At 49.4% G+C, this 13,100-nt stretch overlaps 1 protein-coding gene across 3 annotated transcripts in view; it reads left to right on the plus strand.

The window, feature by feature from the left end:
* The window catches only part of LOC129489842 (huntingtin-interacting protein 1-like), a 60,768-nt gene that overhangs the window by 15,890 nt on the left and 31,778 nt on the right, over positions 1 to 13,100 (plus strand). For all 3 annotated transcript variants that reach the window (XM_063646338.1, XM_055293017.2, XM_063646339.1), the window contains exons 5-6: positions 3,291 to 3,431; positions 9,001 to 9,058. In XM_063646338.1, coding sequence (XP_063502408.1) covers positions 3,291 to 3,431; positions 9,001 to 9,058 — 199 coding nt within the window. The remainder of the gene's footprint in view (positions 1 to 3,290; positions 3,432 to 9,000; positions 9,059 to 13,100) is intronic.

The following is a 13,100-nucleotide window of genomic DNA, read 5'->3' on the forward strand; positions in this document are numbered from 1 at the left end:
AAGTGAACACTATGTAATAAATTCTATTCACCTATTTCATCATCACTGCTGTTTTTCTTTTCTCTCTCTGTTTTTGTTTGTTTTTTTGTTTGTTTGTTTGTTTGTTTTTTTGGAGATGGGATCTTACTCTGTTGCCGAGGCTGGAGTACTGTGGCACAATCATAGCTCACGGCAACCTTGACCTCCCTGGTCTCAAGGGATCCTCCCACCTCAGCCTCCTGAGTAGCTGGGACCAGGGGTGTGTGCCATCACACTCAGCTAATTTTTTAATTTTTTGTAGAGATGGGGTCTTGCTATATGACCAGGCTAGTCTCAAACTCCTGAGCTCAAGTGATCCTTCCACCTCAGCCTCCCAAAGTGTTGGGATTATAGGCATGAGCTACCATGCCCAGCCTCCTGTGCTTTAAGAAGCACCCCCAGTGTGCACTGTCCAGTAGGGCACTCACTAGCCCCATGTGATCTTTGAACTTGATTACAATTAAATAACATTTAAAAGTCAGGTCCTCAGCTGCACTAGTCCTATTTCAGGCATATTTCAGGAAGCCACATATGGCTAATATATTAGAAAGTTTATAGGAACATTTTCATCATTATAGAATTCTATTGGATAGCACTATTGTGGGTGATTCTGATGTGTGCTAAAACTTGACAACCACTGAGCTTGGACATATAGTTTTCAACCCTGGATGCAGATTAGAATCTACCTGGGGTGTTTTTTGTTTGTTTGTTTGTTTGTTTTTTCTCTGAAATGGAGCCTTGCTCTGTCGCTCAGGCTAGAGTGCAGTGCTGCAGTCTTAGCTCACTGCAACCTCCAAGCAATTTGTGTGCCTTAGCCTCCTGAGTAGCTGGGACTACAGGTGCCCACTACCATGCCCAGCCAATTTTTTTTTTTTTTTTTTTTTTTTTTTTTTTTGAGACGGAGTCTCGCTCTGTCACCCAGGCTGGAGTGCAGTGGCGCGATCTTGGCTCACTGCAAGCTCCGCCTCCCGGGTTCACGCCATTCTCCTGCCTCAGCCTCTCTGAGTAGCTGGGACTACAGGCGCCCGCCACCACGCCCGGCTAATTTTTTGTATTTTTAGTAGAGACGGGGTTTCACCGTGGTCTCGATCTCCTGACCTCGTGATCCGCCCGCCTCGGCCTCCCAAAGTGCTGGGATTACAAGCGTGAGCCACTGCGCCCGGCCTCAATTTTTGTATTTTTACTAGAGACAGGGTTTCGCCATGTTGGCCAGGCTGGTCTCGAACTCTTGACCTCGAGCAGTCCTCCCTCCTCGGCCTCCCAAAGTGGTGGGATTACACGCATGAGCCACAGCACCTGGCCTAATGGGGGATGGCAGGGGGAGGCTTTTGACACCCACTGACATCCCAACATACCACAGACCAATTGAAACAGATGGTGGGGTGGTTCTGGGGGTTGCAGAAGACTTTAGTGTTTCAGTTTCCCCAGGTGATCCTAACCAATCTCAAAGCCAAAGTCAAGAACCACTGCACAATTCCATGCACTTTTCACACCATTCTCACTGAAGTCCTCTGAGACCCTTATGAGGTATGCACGGTTACAGCCACGTGTGCTCAACAGAAGAGCATCAGGAGGCACAGAGTGACTGAACAACTTGTCCACGATGACACTTCTCTAGATGTTTCTGGGTGCCGAAGGGCATTCCTGGAAGGCGTCGGGAATCAAGGCCAGGCAGGGAGATGGAGCAGCCTGTGGTTCCTGCCAGTTGGAGCCTGAGGAAGCCGGTAGACTTGGGGATGGCTGCCTTTCAGTGACAGCTGCTTTTAATTTGTGTCAAGAAGAAAAGCTGCCTTTTAATTAGAACAGTTTGGGATTTTTTTTTTTCAGCTGCCAGCCTAACCCAGTTACCAGGGATTAGTGCAATCAGCGGAAGCGGAATACAGGCAGCGCTGGGTCTCCCTCTGAGCCAGTTCCACTCACAGAGGGACCGCGGGGAGAGTCATTTCATTGCCCGCTGTGTGCAGAGTCTGCAGAGGCAGTGGGTGGCCAGTGCAAGAAGGAAAATCGGCCTGGCCAGTGGTGTGAGCCGAGTGTCTGCAGCCAGACGGCCAGTTGCTTGGTCTAGGATGGGGGGCAGGAAGTTGGTGTGGAGGGAGCCCCAGCGTGAGAAACTGAGGGAGCAACTTCGTCTCTGAAAAGAGGGTGGAGGCAAGACTTCTGTTTTTGTTGACAGGTGCCCCAAGTTTCAGCCTTGAACCCTGACTTATCTTCCTTCTCCCAAGTCCTTTTTCTTATTTTTCTTGTTTTGTATTGTTTTATTTTGGTTTGGTTTGGTTTCTTTTGAGATGGAGTCTTGCTCTGTCACCTAGGCTGGAGTGCAGTGGCACTGTCTCAGCTCACTGCAATCTCCGCCTTCCAGGCTCAAGTGATTCACCTGCCTCAGCCTCCCAAGTAGCTGGGTTTACAGGCGCATGCCACCACACCCAGCTAATTTTTGTATTTTAGTAGAGACAGGGTTTTTCCATGTTGGCCAGGCTGGTGTTGAACTCCTGACCTCAGGCGATCCACCCACCTCGGCCTCTCAAAGTGCTGGGATTACAGGGGTGAGCCACTGCGCCTGACTTGTTTTGTTTCATTTATTTATGAAACAGAGTCTCACTCTGTCACCCAGGCTGGAGTGCAGTGGTGCAATCTCAGCTCACTGCAACCTCTGCCTCCTGGGTTCAAGTGATTCTCCTGCCTCAGCCTCCCAAGTAGCTGGGATTACAGGTATGTGCCACCATGCCCGGCTAATTTTTGTATTTTTAGTAGAGACAGGGTTTTCCCATGTTGGAGAGGCTAGTCTCAAACTCCTGACTTCAGGCGATCCACCTGCCTTGGCCTCCTAAAGTGCTGGGATTACAGGCATGAGCCACCACACCATGCCAAAACCACTTTTTTTTTTTTTGAGATGGAGTTTTGCTCTGTTACTGGAGTGCGATAGCATGATCTTGGCTCACTGCAACCTCCGCCTTTCGGGTTCAAGCGATTCTCCTGCCTCAGCCTCCCGAGTAGCTGGGATTACAGGCATGCGCCACCATGCCCGGCTAACAAAGCCACTTCTTGACTTTGTGACAGCCTTCAAGTTACTAACCTTCTGTTTCTTTACCTGTCTAATGGGGACACGTTTACCTATTTCATGGGAGTGTTGTGAGGGTTAAATGAATTAGATGAGATAAAGCACGCACAGAATCGGTCCTTGGTGTATGTTGGACCCCTGCCTCTGCCCCTTTGAAGAGGCTGCCTGTAATCCCCTGGCTCTACTACCTTTCTCCCTCACTTTTATTTCCTAGTATTCAACTCCCTGGACATGTCCCGCTCTGTGTCTGTGACGGCAGCTGGGCAGTGCCACCTCGCCCCGCTGATCCAGGTCATCTTGGACTGCAGCCACCTTTATGACTACACTGTCAAGCTTCTCTTCAAACTCCACTCCTGTGAGTACCACGGGCCAGATCTTCTTACATGAGATTCAGGCCAGAGGGAGGATCCCAGCCTGAGGATGTCCCCAGAGAAACGCAGTCCTTCTCAGTGCCTTTGGCTGTCTGCTTCTGTTCCAAAAGGCCCCAGAGCTCCTGACCATTGTGAAGATAAAAGAGCAGGTCCCAGGCTTTGGTGACCCCAGTAAAGCCCCTGGCTTGCCACTCTTGCGTCCCAGTGTTACAGAATCTTTGGGGTGTCAGTTTTCTGGCTGGAAACCTCTGGGGCCAGTGGCGCCTTTGCCTGAGTTCTTGTTCTGCATCCAGGAAGAATGAGGTATGCAGACAAGTGGAGGGTGGACAAGATGAAGAGGGGCTTTATTGAGTATTAGAATAGCTCAGAGGAGACCGCAGTGGGTACCGCTCTCTGTCTGTAGGCAGGTTGTCCTGTCGAGTGTTCAGCCCTCAGCAGAAAAGAGGCCATGGAGTGGGTAGATCCTCTCTGCAGCTGGTCATCCTAGCATCTCTGCAGGTCTCTGAAGCTCTCAGCAGAGAGGGTAGCTCCTCTCTGTAGCTGGTCGTCCCATCTCTGCTCAGCTCTGGCTGAGCTCAGGCCTTTTATGGGCCTCAGAAGGGAGGAAATGCACCCCCATTGGTCCATGGGTAGGCCCGGAAAAGGCACCCCAAATTCCCACTTCAGTCCGTGGGATTGGCAGCCTAGCCCCCACTGGGGACCCGCCCTTTCTCCCAGGAATCTGCCTCCTGCTGCCATGCATGGCACCAGGGCTCAGCCCTGACTTTGCTCTAAGATCAGAGTGGGTGCCGACAGCAGGGAGAAGCCAGGAAGTGGGAGCAGGTTCAGAAGAGGGGAGGGAGAGCCTTCTCAGGCCCTGAAGAGTACAGGGATGCCTGAGTCTGCAGCCAGGGCTGGGGGCGGGTGCGGGGCAGCAGGGCTGCCACCCACTCCATGGAGCGAGAGGCCCAAGTCTGCAGCTGTGTTTTGGGCAGCTGCAGCTGCGCCCGGGAAGGCAGGGTTCCTGCCTGCTCCCGGACCCTCAAGAGCACAGGGAGGCTCAGATCTGCAGTCACAACTTGGGCGGCTACAGCCCCATCGAGGAGAGCGAGGCTCCTGCCTGCACCATGGAGTGTGCAGTCCTGGCCATGCCTCCCTGCTGCAGATGGCATGATGGCAGTGGCAGGCCATATGGACCAGTGGCTGCCATCACCAGGATGGTCCTCTCTGTCTGCCTCTAGCTTGCCCTGCTGCAGATGGCATGATGGCAGTGGCAGGCCATCTGGACCAGTGGCTGCCATCACCAGGATGGTCCTCTCTGTCTGCCTCTAGCTTGAGCACATCACCATTCATCAAGTATGTCGTGTATCCTATGAACCGCACAAATTATCAGCAGACCTGGCCTAGACCTACATGAGCTAACATAATGATTTCCAGACCATTTATCCACACAATCCCTTTGTGCAAATGGACTTTTATGGAGAAATATAAATTATAAAACACAGCTGCTCATTAAATGGAGACCTATCCCTTACCTAGCTTCAGTTCCCTGGTGTGCCCTTAGCAGAATATGTATAGTTTGGAGGTTCTGGTCTTAAAGAAGTTCTTATACTTTTTTTTTTTTTTTTTCTGAGACAGAGTCTCACTCTCACCCAGGCTGGAGTGCAAGGGCACAATCTCGGCTCACTGCAACCTCTGCCTACCAGGTTCAAACAATTCTTGTGCCTTAACCTCCCAAGTAGCTGGGACCACAGGCATGTGCTGGCACACCCAGCTAATTTTTTGTTGTTGTTGTTTTTTGAATTTTTAGTAGAGATGGGGTTCCCCATGTTGGCCAGGCTGGTCTCAAACTCCTGGCCTCAAGTGATCCGCCCACCTCAGCCTCCTAAAGTGCTAGGATTACAGGTATGACCCACGACACCCACCAGTTCTTATACTTTTGTGTCCTTCTGGTTTAAAATGATGTGTCTGGGGCAGGCACAGTGGCTCACACATGGAATCCCATCACTTTGGGAGGCTGTTGCAGGCAGATCGCTTGAGCTCGGGGGTTGGAGACCAGCCTGAGCAACATAGTGAAATCCCTGTCTCTACAAAAAATACAAAAATTAGCCAGGCATGGTGACATGTGCCTGTAGTCCCAGCTAACTGGGAGGCTAAGGCGGGAGGATCACTTGAGCCCAGAAGGTCAAAGCTACAGTGAGCCGTGTTTGTGCCACTGCACTCCAGCCTGGGCAACAGAATGAGACCATGCCTCAAAAAAAAAAAAGTAGTATAAGACAGTATACTGTGTAACTGTGGTCATTGACAAGTAATGAATCTCTTTATTTAGACAGTACAAGGGAAGGATGTAGCACCGCCTAGATGCTAATCTGGGATGGTTTCGTGGAAGGGAGATTGGAATTAGCTGCCCAGGGATTAGAAGGGCTTTGCAGCAAGTAGGCCTGCCCGAAGGAGCTGAGAGGGTGGGGTGGGCCCCCAAGAGAAGGGACTGGCTGCTTAGAGTGCTGAATACAGAATAACTTTTCATAGTTTCCCCTGGAAAGTTTTCATTGTTTCCAAGTACACTGTTGCTCAGTAGAACATCACTACTGCCTTTTTGTAAAATGGGGAGTTAAGCTGGGCATGGTGGTGCACACCTGTAGTCCCAGCTACTCAGGAGACTGAGGGAGTTATGAGAAGAGACAGGTAATTAAGCGTTTGGGTTTAAAGGCCTTCATTGAAGGCAGGGCAATACCCAAGACCCACACTGCCTCTGGGCTGAGGAAGGGGTAGGAGGGATACTCTTTACAATACATACTTTTTTATTTATTTATTTATTTTATTTTATTTTATTTTATTTTTTGAGACAGGGTCTCACTCTGTTGCCCAGGCTGAAGTGCAGTGGCACAGTCTCAGCTCACTGCAACCTCCACTTCCCAGGTTCAAGCGATTCTCCTACCTCAGCCTCCCAAGTAGCTGGGATTACAGGTGCCCGCCACCATGCCCGGCTAATTTTTGGATTGTTTTTAGTAGAGACAGGGTTTCATCCTGTTGGCCAGGCTGGTCTCGAGCTCCTGAGCTCAAGTGATCCTCCTGCCTTGGCCTCCCAAAGTGCTGGGATTACAATTGTGAGCCACTGCACCCGGCCCTCTTTTCTAAAAATAAACATTTATTTTTGTTTTAGATCTACAGAAAAGTTATAAAAATAGTACCGAGAGTTCTCGTATACCCAGTTCCATTTTCCCTTTGTTCGTATATTAGTATGAAACATTTGTCACAACTGGCCAGGCACGGTGGCTCACGCCTGTAATCCCAGCACTTTGGGAGGCCGAGGTGGGCGGATCACGAGGTCAGGAGATCGAGACCATCCTGGCTAACACAGTGAAACCCCGTCTCTAATAAAAATACAAAAAATTAGCCGGGCGTGGTGGTGGGCGCCTGTAGTCCCAGCTACTCTGGAGGCTGAGGCAGGAGAATGGTGTGAGCCCAGGAGGTGGAGCTTGCAATGAGCCGAGATGGCACCACTGCACTCCAGCCTGGGTGACAGAGTGAGAATCTGTCTCAAAAAAAAAAAAAAAGAAAAGAAACATGTGTCACAACTAATGAACCAGTGTTGATACCTTACTATTAATTAAAGTTCATACTTAAGGCAGGGTGCGGTGGCTCATGCCCATAATCCTAGCACTTTGGGAGGTCAAGGCAGGCGGATCACTAGGTCAAGAGATTGAGACCATCCTGGCCAACATGGCGAAACCCTGCCTCTGCTAAAAATACAAAAATTAGCCAGGCGTGGTGGCGCCCGCCTGTAGTCCCGGCTACTTGGGAGCTGAGGCAGGAGAATTGCTTGAACCCAGGAGGCGGAGGTTGTGTTGAGCTGAGATTGCGCCACTGCCCTCCAGCCTGGCAACAGAGAGAGATTCCGTCTCAAAAAAAAAAAAAAAAAAAAAAGTTCGTACTTTATTCAGATTGTCGCAGAATGTCCTTTTCTGCCCCAGAATCTCATCCGGTACACCATGTGACATTTAGATGTGATGTCTCCTTGGCTATGACGTTTCACTTCTCCAAATTCCCTTATTTTTGATGACTTTGACGGTTCTGAGTTTTTTGTAGAATGTTCCTGAATTCTGTTTGCCTGATGTTTTTTTCCTGATTTAACTGGGGTTAAGGGTTCTTGGGAGAAAGATCATTTAGGTGAAGTGCCATATTCATTCCAATGTCCACTTTTGCCATTTTTGTTTTGTTTTGTTTCAAGACAGGGTCTTGCTCTGTCACCCAGGCTGGAGTGCAGTGGTATGATCATAGCTCACTGCAGCCTCAAACTCCTGGGCTTAAAAGATCCTCCCACCTCAACCTCTTGAGTAGCTAAGACCACAGTGCACATCACCACACCTGGCTAACTTTTATTTTTTAATTTTTCTAGAGATGGGGGTCTCGCTATGTTGCCCAGGCTGGTCTCAAACTCCTGGGTACAAGCGATGCTCCCCACTCAGCCTCCCAAAGTGCTGGGATTAGACGTGGGAGCCACTGCCCCCAGCCATCTTTTGCCGTTTCGATAATCATGTTTTATACATGTGTTCCCTGATTTTATCCAATTAATGTATGACCCATTTCCAAATAACAAATTTAAATTTAAACAAATAAAGCAAACACTAAAAGGATTGCTGAGCTATGATCTATAGTTGCAATATGCAGATTCCCACATCTGAGAGGTGACAGGACCTCAGAGAACTGGTTCTGTAGGGGAGGAGGCTGTCCTAAGAGGCTACTGTTGTGTGCAGTGTCATAGAGTTAGCTACCAACAAAGCCGGGACTGGAACTCAGATCCCAAGCCTCAATCCCTTGTTCTTTTTTTTGACAGTCTCGCTGTCACCCAGGCTGGAGTGCAGTGGTGCCATCTCAGCTCACTGCAATCTCTGCCTGCCGGGTTCAAGTGATTCTCCTGCCTCAGCCTCCCGAGTAGCTGGGATTACAGGCACATGCCACCACGCCCGGCTAATTTCTGTATTTTTAGTAGAGATGAGGTTTCTCCATGTTAGTCAGGCTGGTCTCGAACTCCTGACCTCAAGTGATTCTCCTGCCTCAGCCTCCCGAAGTGCTGGGATTACATGCGTGAGCCACTGCACCCGGCCTTCAATCCCTTGTTCTTTGCCTTCTGACAGACATCCTCTTGGGCAGGTTCTGTGGATCTCTTCCAGACTTCAGCCCTGAGCCTCAACCTAAAACAAATGCAGGCAATAGCTGAGAAAGAACTGCTCCCTCCTGGGCCTGCCATGGTCCAGCCTGCTACTGGGTCAGGTCACCATTTCTTCTCTAGTCCAGGACACAATTTCCACCCCATTGTGCCCGGCATGGCTTGTCCTTCAGGAACTAATCGAAGTGGAAGGGTTTGGAGGATAAGCGTCTCCACACTCTTGCTGGTTCCTGCTGGGCTCCCTTGGTTACCAGACCTCGGGACAGCTCTAGGCCAGTCGTGGCCCCTGGCAGTGCTGGACACATGCCCCAGGGTAGCTGGGCCCCTCCCCCTCGAGAGCCCCGCTGTGGCTTCCCTGCCCTCTGGTCCCCCTCCCCTCTCACACTCTTTCCAATTTCTTCCAGGCCTCCCAGCCGACACCCTGCAAGGCCACCGGGACCGCTTCATGGAGCAGTTTACAAAGTAAGTGGTTCAAGTAACAGGAATGGAGGTGAATCCAAGAGCACTATAAAATCATTAAGCCACACAAGAGCACTGTGAGAGGTGGCTGGATACAGTGATTCATGCCTGTAACCCCAACACTGTGGGAGGCGGGGGCAGGAGGATCGCTTAAGGCCGGGAGTTCGATACCAGGCTGGGCAACATAGAGAGACCCCCGTCTCTACAGAAAAAAAAAAGTAAAACAAATTAGTGAGCACGGTGGTATGCACCTGTGATCCCAGCTACTTGAGAGGCTGAGGCAGGAGGATGGCCTGAACCTAGGAGTTCGAGGCTGCAATGAGCTGTGATTGTGCCACTGCACTTCAGTCTAGGTGACAAAGTGAGACCCTGTCTCTAAAAAAAATTTTTTTTAAATACTTGGGGGGGTGAGGTTATCTTCATTCTCTTTTTTTTTTTTTTGAGACAGAGTCTCGCTCTGTCTCCAGGCTGGAGTGCAATGGCACGATCTCGGCTCACTGCAGCCTCTGCCTCCTGGGTTCAAGTGATTCTCTTGCCTCAACCTTTTGAGTAGCTGAGACTACAGGCACGCACCACCACGCTGAGCTAATTTTTGTATTTTTAGTAGAGACAGGGTTTCACCATGTTGGCCAGGATGGTCTTGATCTCTTGACCTTGTGATCTGCCCGCCTCAGCTTCCCAAAGTGCTGGGATTACAGGTGTGAGCCACCGCGCCCGACCTGAGGTTATCTTCATTCTAAGGTGATAAAGTGAAAATAGCTCAGACAGAGTCAAATCTACCTATAGCTAGGGTAACTATTGGTTCTCTAATAAATCCCATAGAAGCATATAGAGGAAAGAGATTTCATCCATTCATTAGTTGCCTGCTTATGCCCCAGACTTCATCCTCTTCTCTTTTCCCTCTCCCTAAGTTCTGTCTTATAGCATTTATAGACTGATAACCCCTAAATATGTATCTCTAGCCAGACCTTACTTCTGAATGCCAGCCTCTTGTCCCCAATTTGACATCTGTATAGCATACTTAAACCTCAAACTGTACTTTAGGTTTTCCCAAAAAAAAAAAAACCTTTCTCTCTCTGTTTTTGTTTGTTTGTTTTTGTTTTTGTTTCTGAGACAGAGTCTTGCTCTGTCACCCAGGCTTGAGTGCAGTGGTGCGATCTCGGCTCACTGCAACCTCAGCCTCCACATCTCCAGTGATTTTCCTGCCTCAGCCTCTTCAGTATCTGGGATTATAGGCACCCACCACCATGCCCGGCTAATTTTTGTATTTTTAGTAGAGACATGGTTTCACCATGTTGGCCAGGCTGGTCTTGAAGTCTTGACCTCAAGTGATCTGCCTCCCAAAGTGATGGGATTACAGGTGTGAGTCACTGTGCCCAGCCCCTCCCCATTCTTTTCTGTCTCAGCAAATACTGCCATCATCCATTTAGGCCAGAGATCTGGAAGTCACCATTTTCCTCATCCCCCATGTCCAATCCACTAGCAGGTTTGGTTGATACCCTACAAATATGACCTGCTTCTGAGGTGGGATGGGAGACTGGACTCTGGAGGCAAGGCTTGGGCATCAGACCAAATTAAGGACAAGTAAAACAGGGAAGGAGTGGAAGCACCTCTGCATAAGACACACCCACCAGTGTGCAGTGACAGTTTACCACTGCTGTGGCAACATCCAGAAGGTAGTGCCCCTTTCCATGGCAATAACCTGACAATCCAGAATTTACCACTTTTTTCTAGAAATTTCTGCATAATCTGCCCATTAATTTACATATAATTAAAAGTGGGTATAAATGTAACAGCTGCTATTCTGGGCTCACTGCTTATGAGGTAGCCCTTCTCTGCAAGGAACAGGACCTTCACTGCTGGCTGTGCACTGCCGCCTCAATAAAAGTTGCTAACACCAGCCAGGTGCAGGGGCTCATGTCTGTAATACCAGCACTTTGGGAGGCCGAGGTGGGCAGATCACTTGAGGTCAGGAGTTCAAGATCAGCCTGGTCAACATGGTGAAACCCCGTCTCTACTAAAAAATTAGCAGGGCATGGTGGCACACACTGGTAATCCCAGCTACTCGGGAGGCTGAGGCAGAAGAATCGCTTGAACCTGGAGGTGGAGGTTGCAGTGAGCCAAGATCATGTCACTGCACTCCAGCCTGGGCATCAGAATGAGATTCCATCTCAAAAAAAAAAAAAAACTTTATTTAGGCTGGGCACAGTGGCTCACGCCTGTAACCCCAGCACTTTGGGAGGCCGAGGCAAGTGGATCACTTGAGGTCAGGAGTTTGAGAGCAGCCTGGCCAACATGGTGAAACCCTGTCTCTACTATAAATACAAAAATTAGCCCTGTAATCCCAGCTACTCAGGAGGCTGAGGCAGGAGAATTGCTTGAACTCAGGTGGGAGAGGTTGCAGTGAGCTGAGATCATGCCACTGCATTACAGCTTGGACAACAGAGAAAGACTCCATCCAAAAAAAAAAGAAGGAAAGGAGGGGAGGGGAGGGGAAACCAGGCAAAAGGGAAGGATAATAGAGTGAGAGTTGGGAGGACAGAGGGGGCTGAGAAGGGCCTCCTGGCTTAGCTCTGTAAAAGTGCGCTCTCTTGTTTTTCCTGTTAATTTCCTCACCCTTGACCATGGCTCCCAAATGCCAAGTTTCAGCTTCTCTGCCTGGTTCCCCAGGAGCAAGCGAAGGACAAGTGCGTGGTTGTACCCACCTCCTGGTACCCCTGTTCCATTTGAGAAGCCAAGTACATATGCTATGATAAATGGCTTCTTTAGTCCAAGGAGACAGGCCCTGAGGCTGATTTCCTGGAATGTCAAATTCCGGTAGCTTGTGAAAGCAGTTGAACCTATTACTGTTGGCTCCAAACCAGCAAGATGGGGACGTGTGGTCAGGTGATTTCATTTCCTTTCATTTGCTTCTAGCTTATAAAAACATCTCCCCTGAGTAGCTGCTTTGCTGTTCCACACAGACATGGCTGCTGTCTGAGACCTCACTGTCCTTGAATTCAGGGGAAGCAGCAGTGATGTCACAGAGACAGAGACAGGCCTAGGTCTTGGGATCTGACAGGCTGTAACGAGACCCTGGGGGTTTCGTTTATTGGACTAAGCTGGAGAAAGCTCATTGTTGCAGGCTGGGCACAGTGGCTCACGCCTGTAATCCCAGCACTTTGGGAGGCCAAGGCAGTAGGATTGCTTGAAGCCAGGAGTTTGAGACCAGCCTGGGCAACACAGCAAGAACCTGTTTCTACCAAAAAATTAAAAATTAGCCGGGCATGGTGGTGCATCCCTGTAGTTCTAGCTACTCAGGAGGCTGAGGCAGAAGACTGTTTGAGCCCAGGAATTCGAGGCTGCAGTGATCTCTGATTGCACCACTGCACTCTAGCCTGGGTGACAGAGCAAGACCCTGCCTCTATAAAAAGAGAGAGAGAAAAAAAAAAATGTTGCTTTCTTCATGTGCATATCCACCCAAGATTAGGACATAGTACCAAACCATTGTAATTCTCCAAGTGTTTACTGAACGGCTCCCCTGTCCCTGGCATTATGGGAAACAGCTCAGCAGAGCTCAGTCCCCACTTCCCAGGAACTTATAGTCTTAATTGTGGAGAGAACAAATAGTCTAAAAACAAAGAGAAGTACTGAAAGAAGAGAGCTACCTTTGTAGTAAAATTCCCTTCCCTTTTCCTATGGTTAGTTGGCTTATCCTCAGAGAAAATCCATTTCTTTTAATGTTACTCTAAACCAAACACTCCTCGGAAGTTAAATCTGCAAAATAACAACATATACTCTACAGCAATGAAGAAATTAGCTTTTTGATTATCTACTCTTCCAAAGGATTTGTAGCATGAATTACTCTTTCCTCACCACCAGGTCACTGAGGACCAGCTTTAAATAATCCTCCTCTGTAGCATCATAATTGAATCCCAGCGCCATGGAGTTTATCTCCTTGACAGCCTGTGCCTTTGGGCTGGGGAGGGGGCAGGAAGGCCAGGTGGCTGCTCTGTCCCCTACATGGGGCTGATGAAGACACCCAGCACCCCTCAGGTCCTTCTCC

This window comes from Symphalangus syndactylus, chromosome 9, assembly GCF_028878055.3.
Source record: "Symphalangus syndactylus isolate Jambi chromosome 9, NHGRI_mSymSyn1-v2.1_pri, whole genome shotgun sequence".
NCBI lineage: Eukaryota > Metazoa > Chordata > Mammalia > Primates > Hylobatidae > Symphalangus > Symphalangus syndactylus.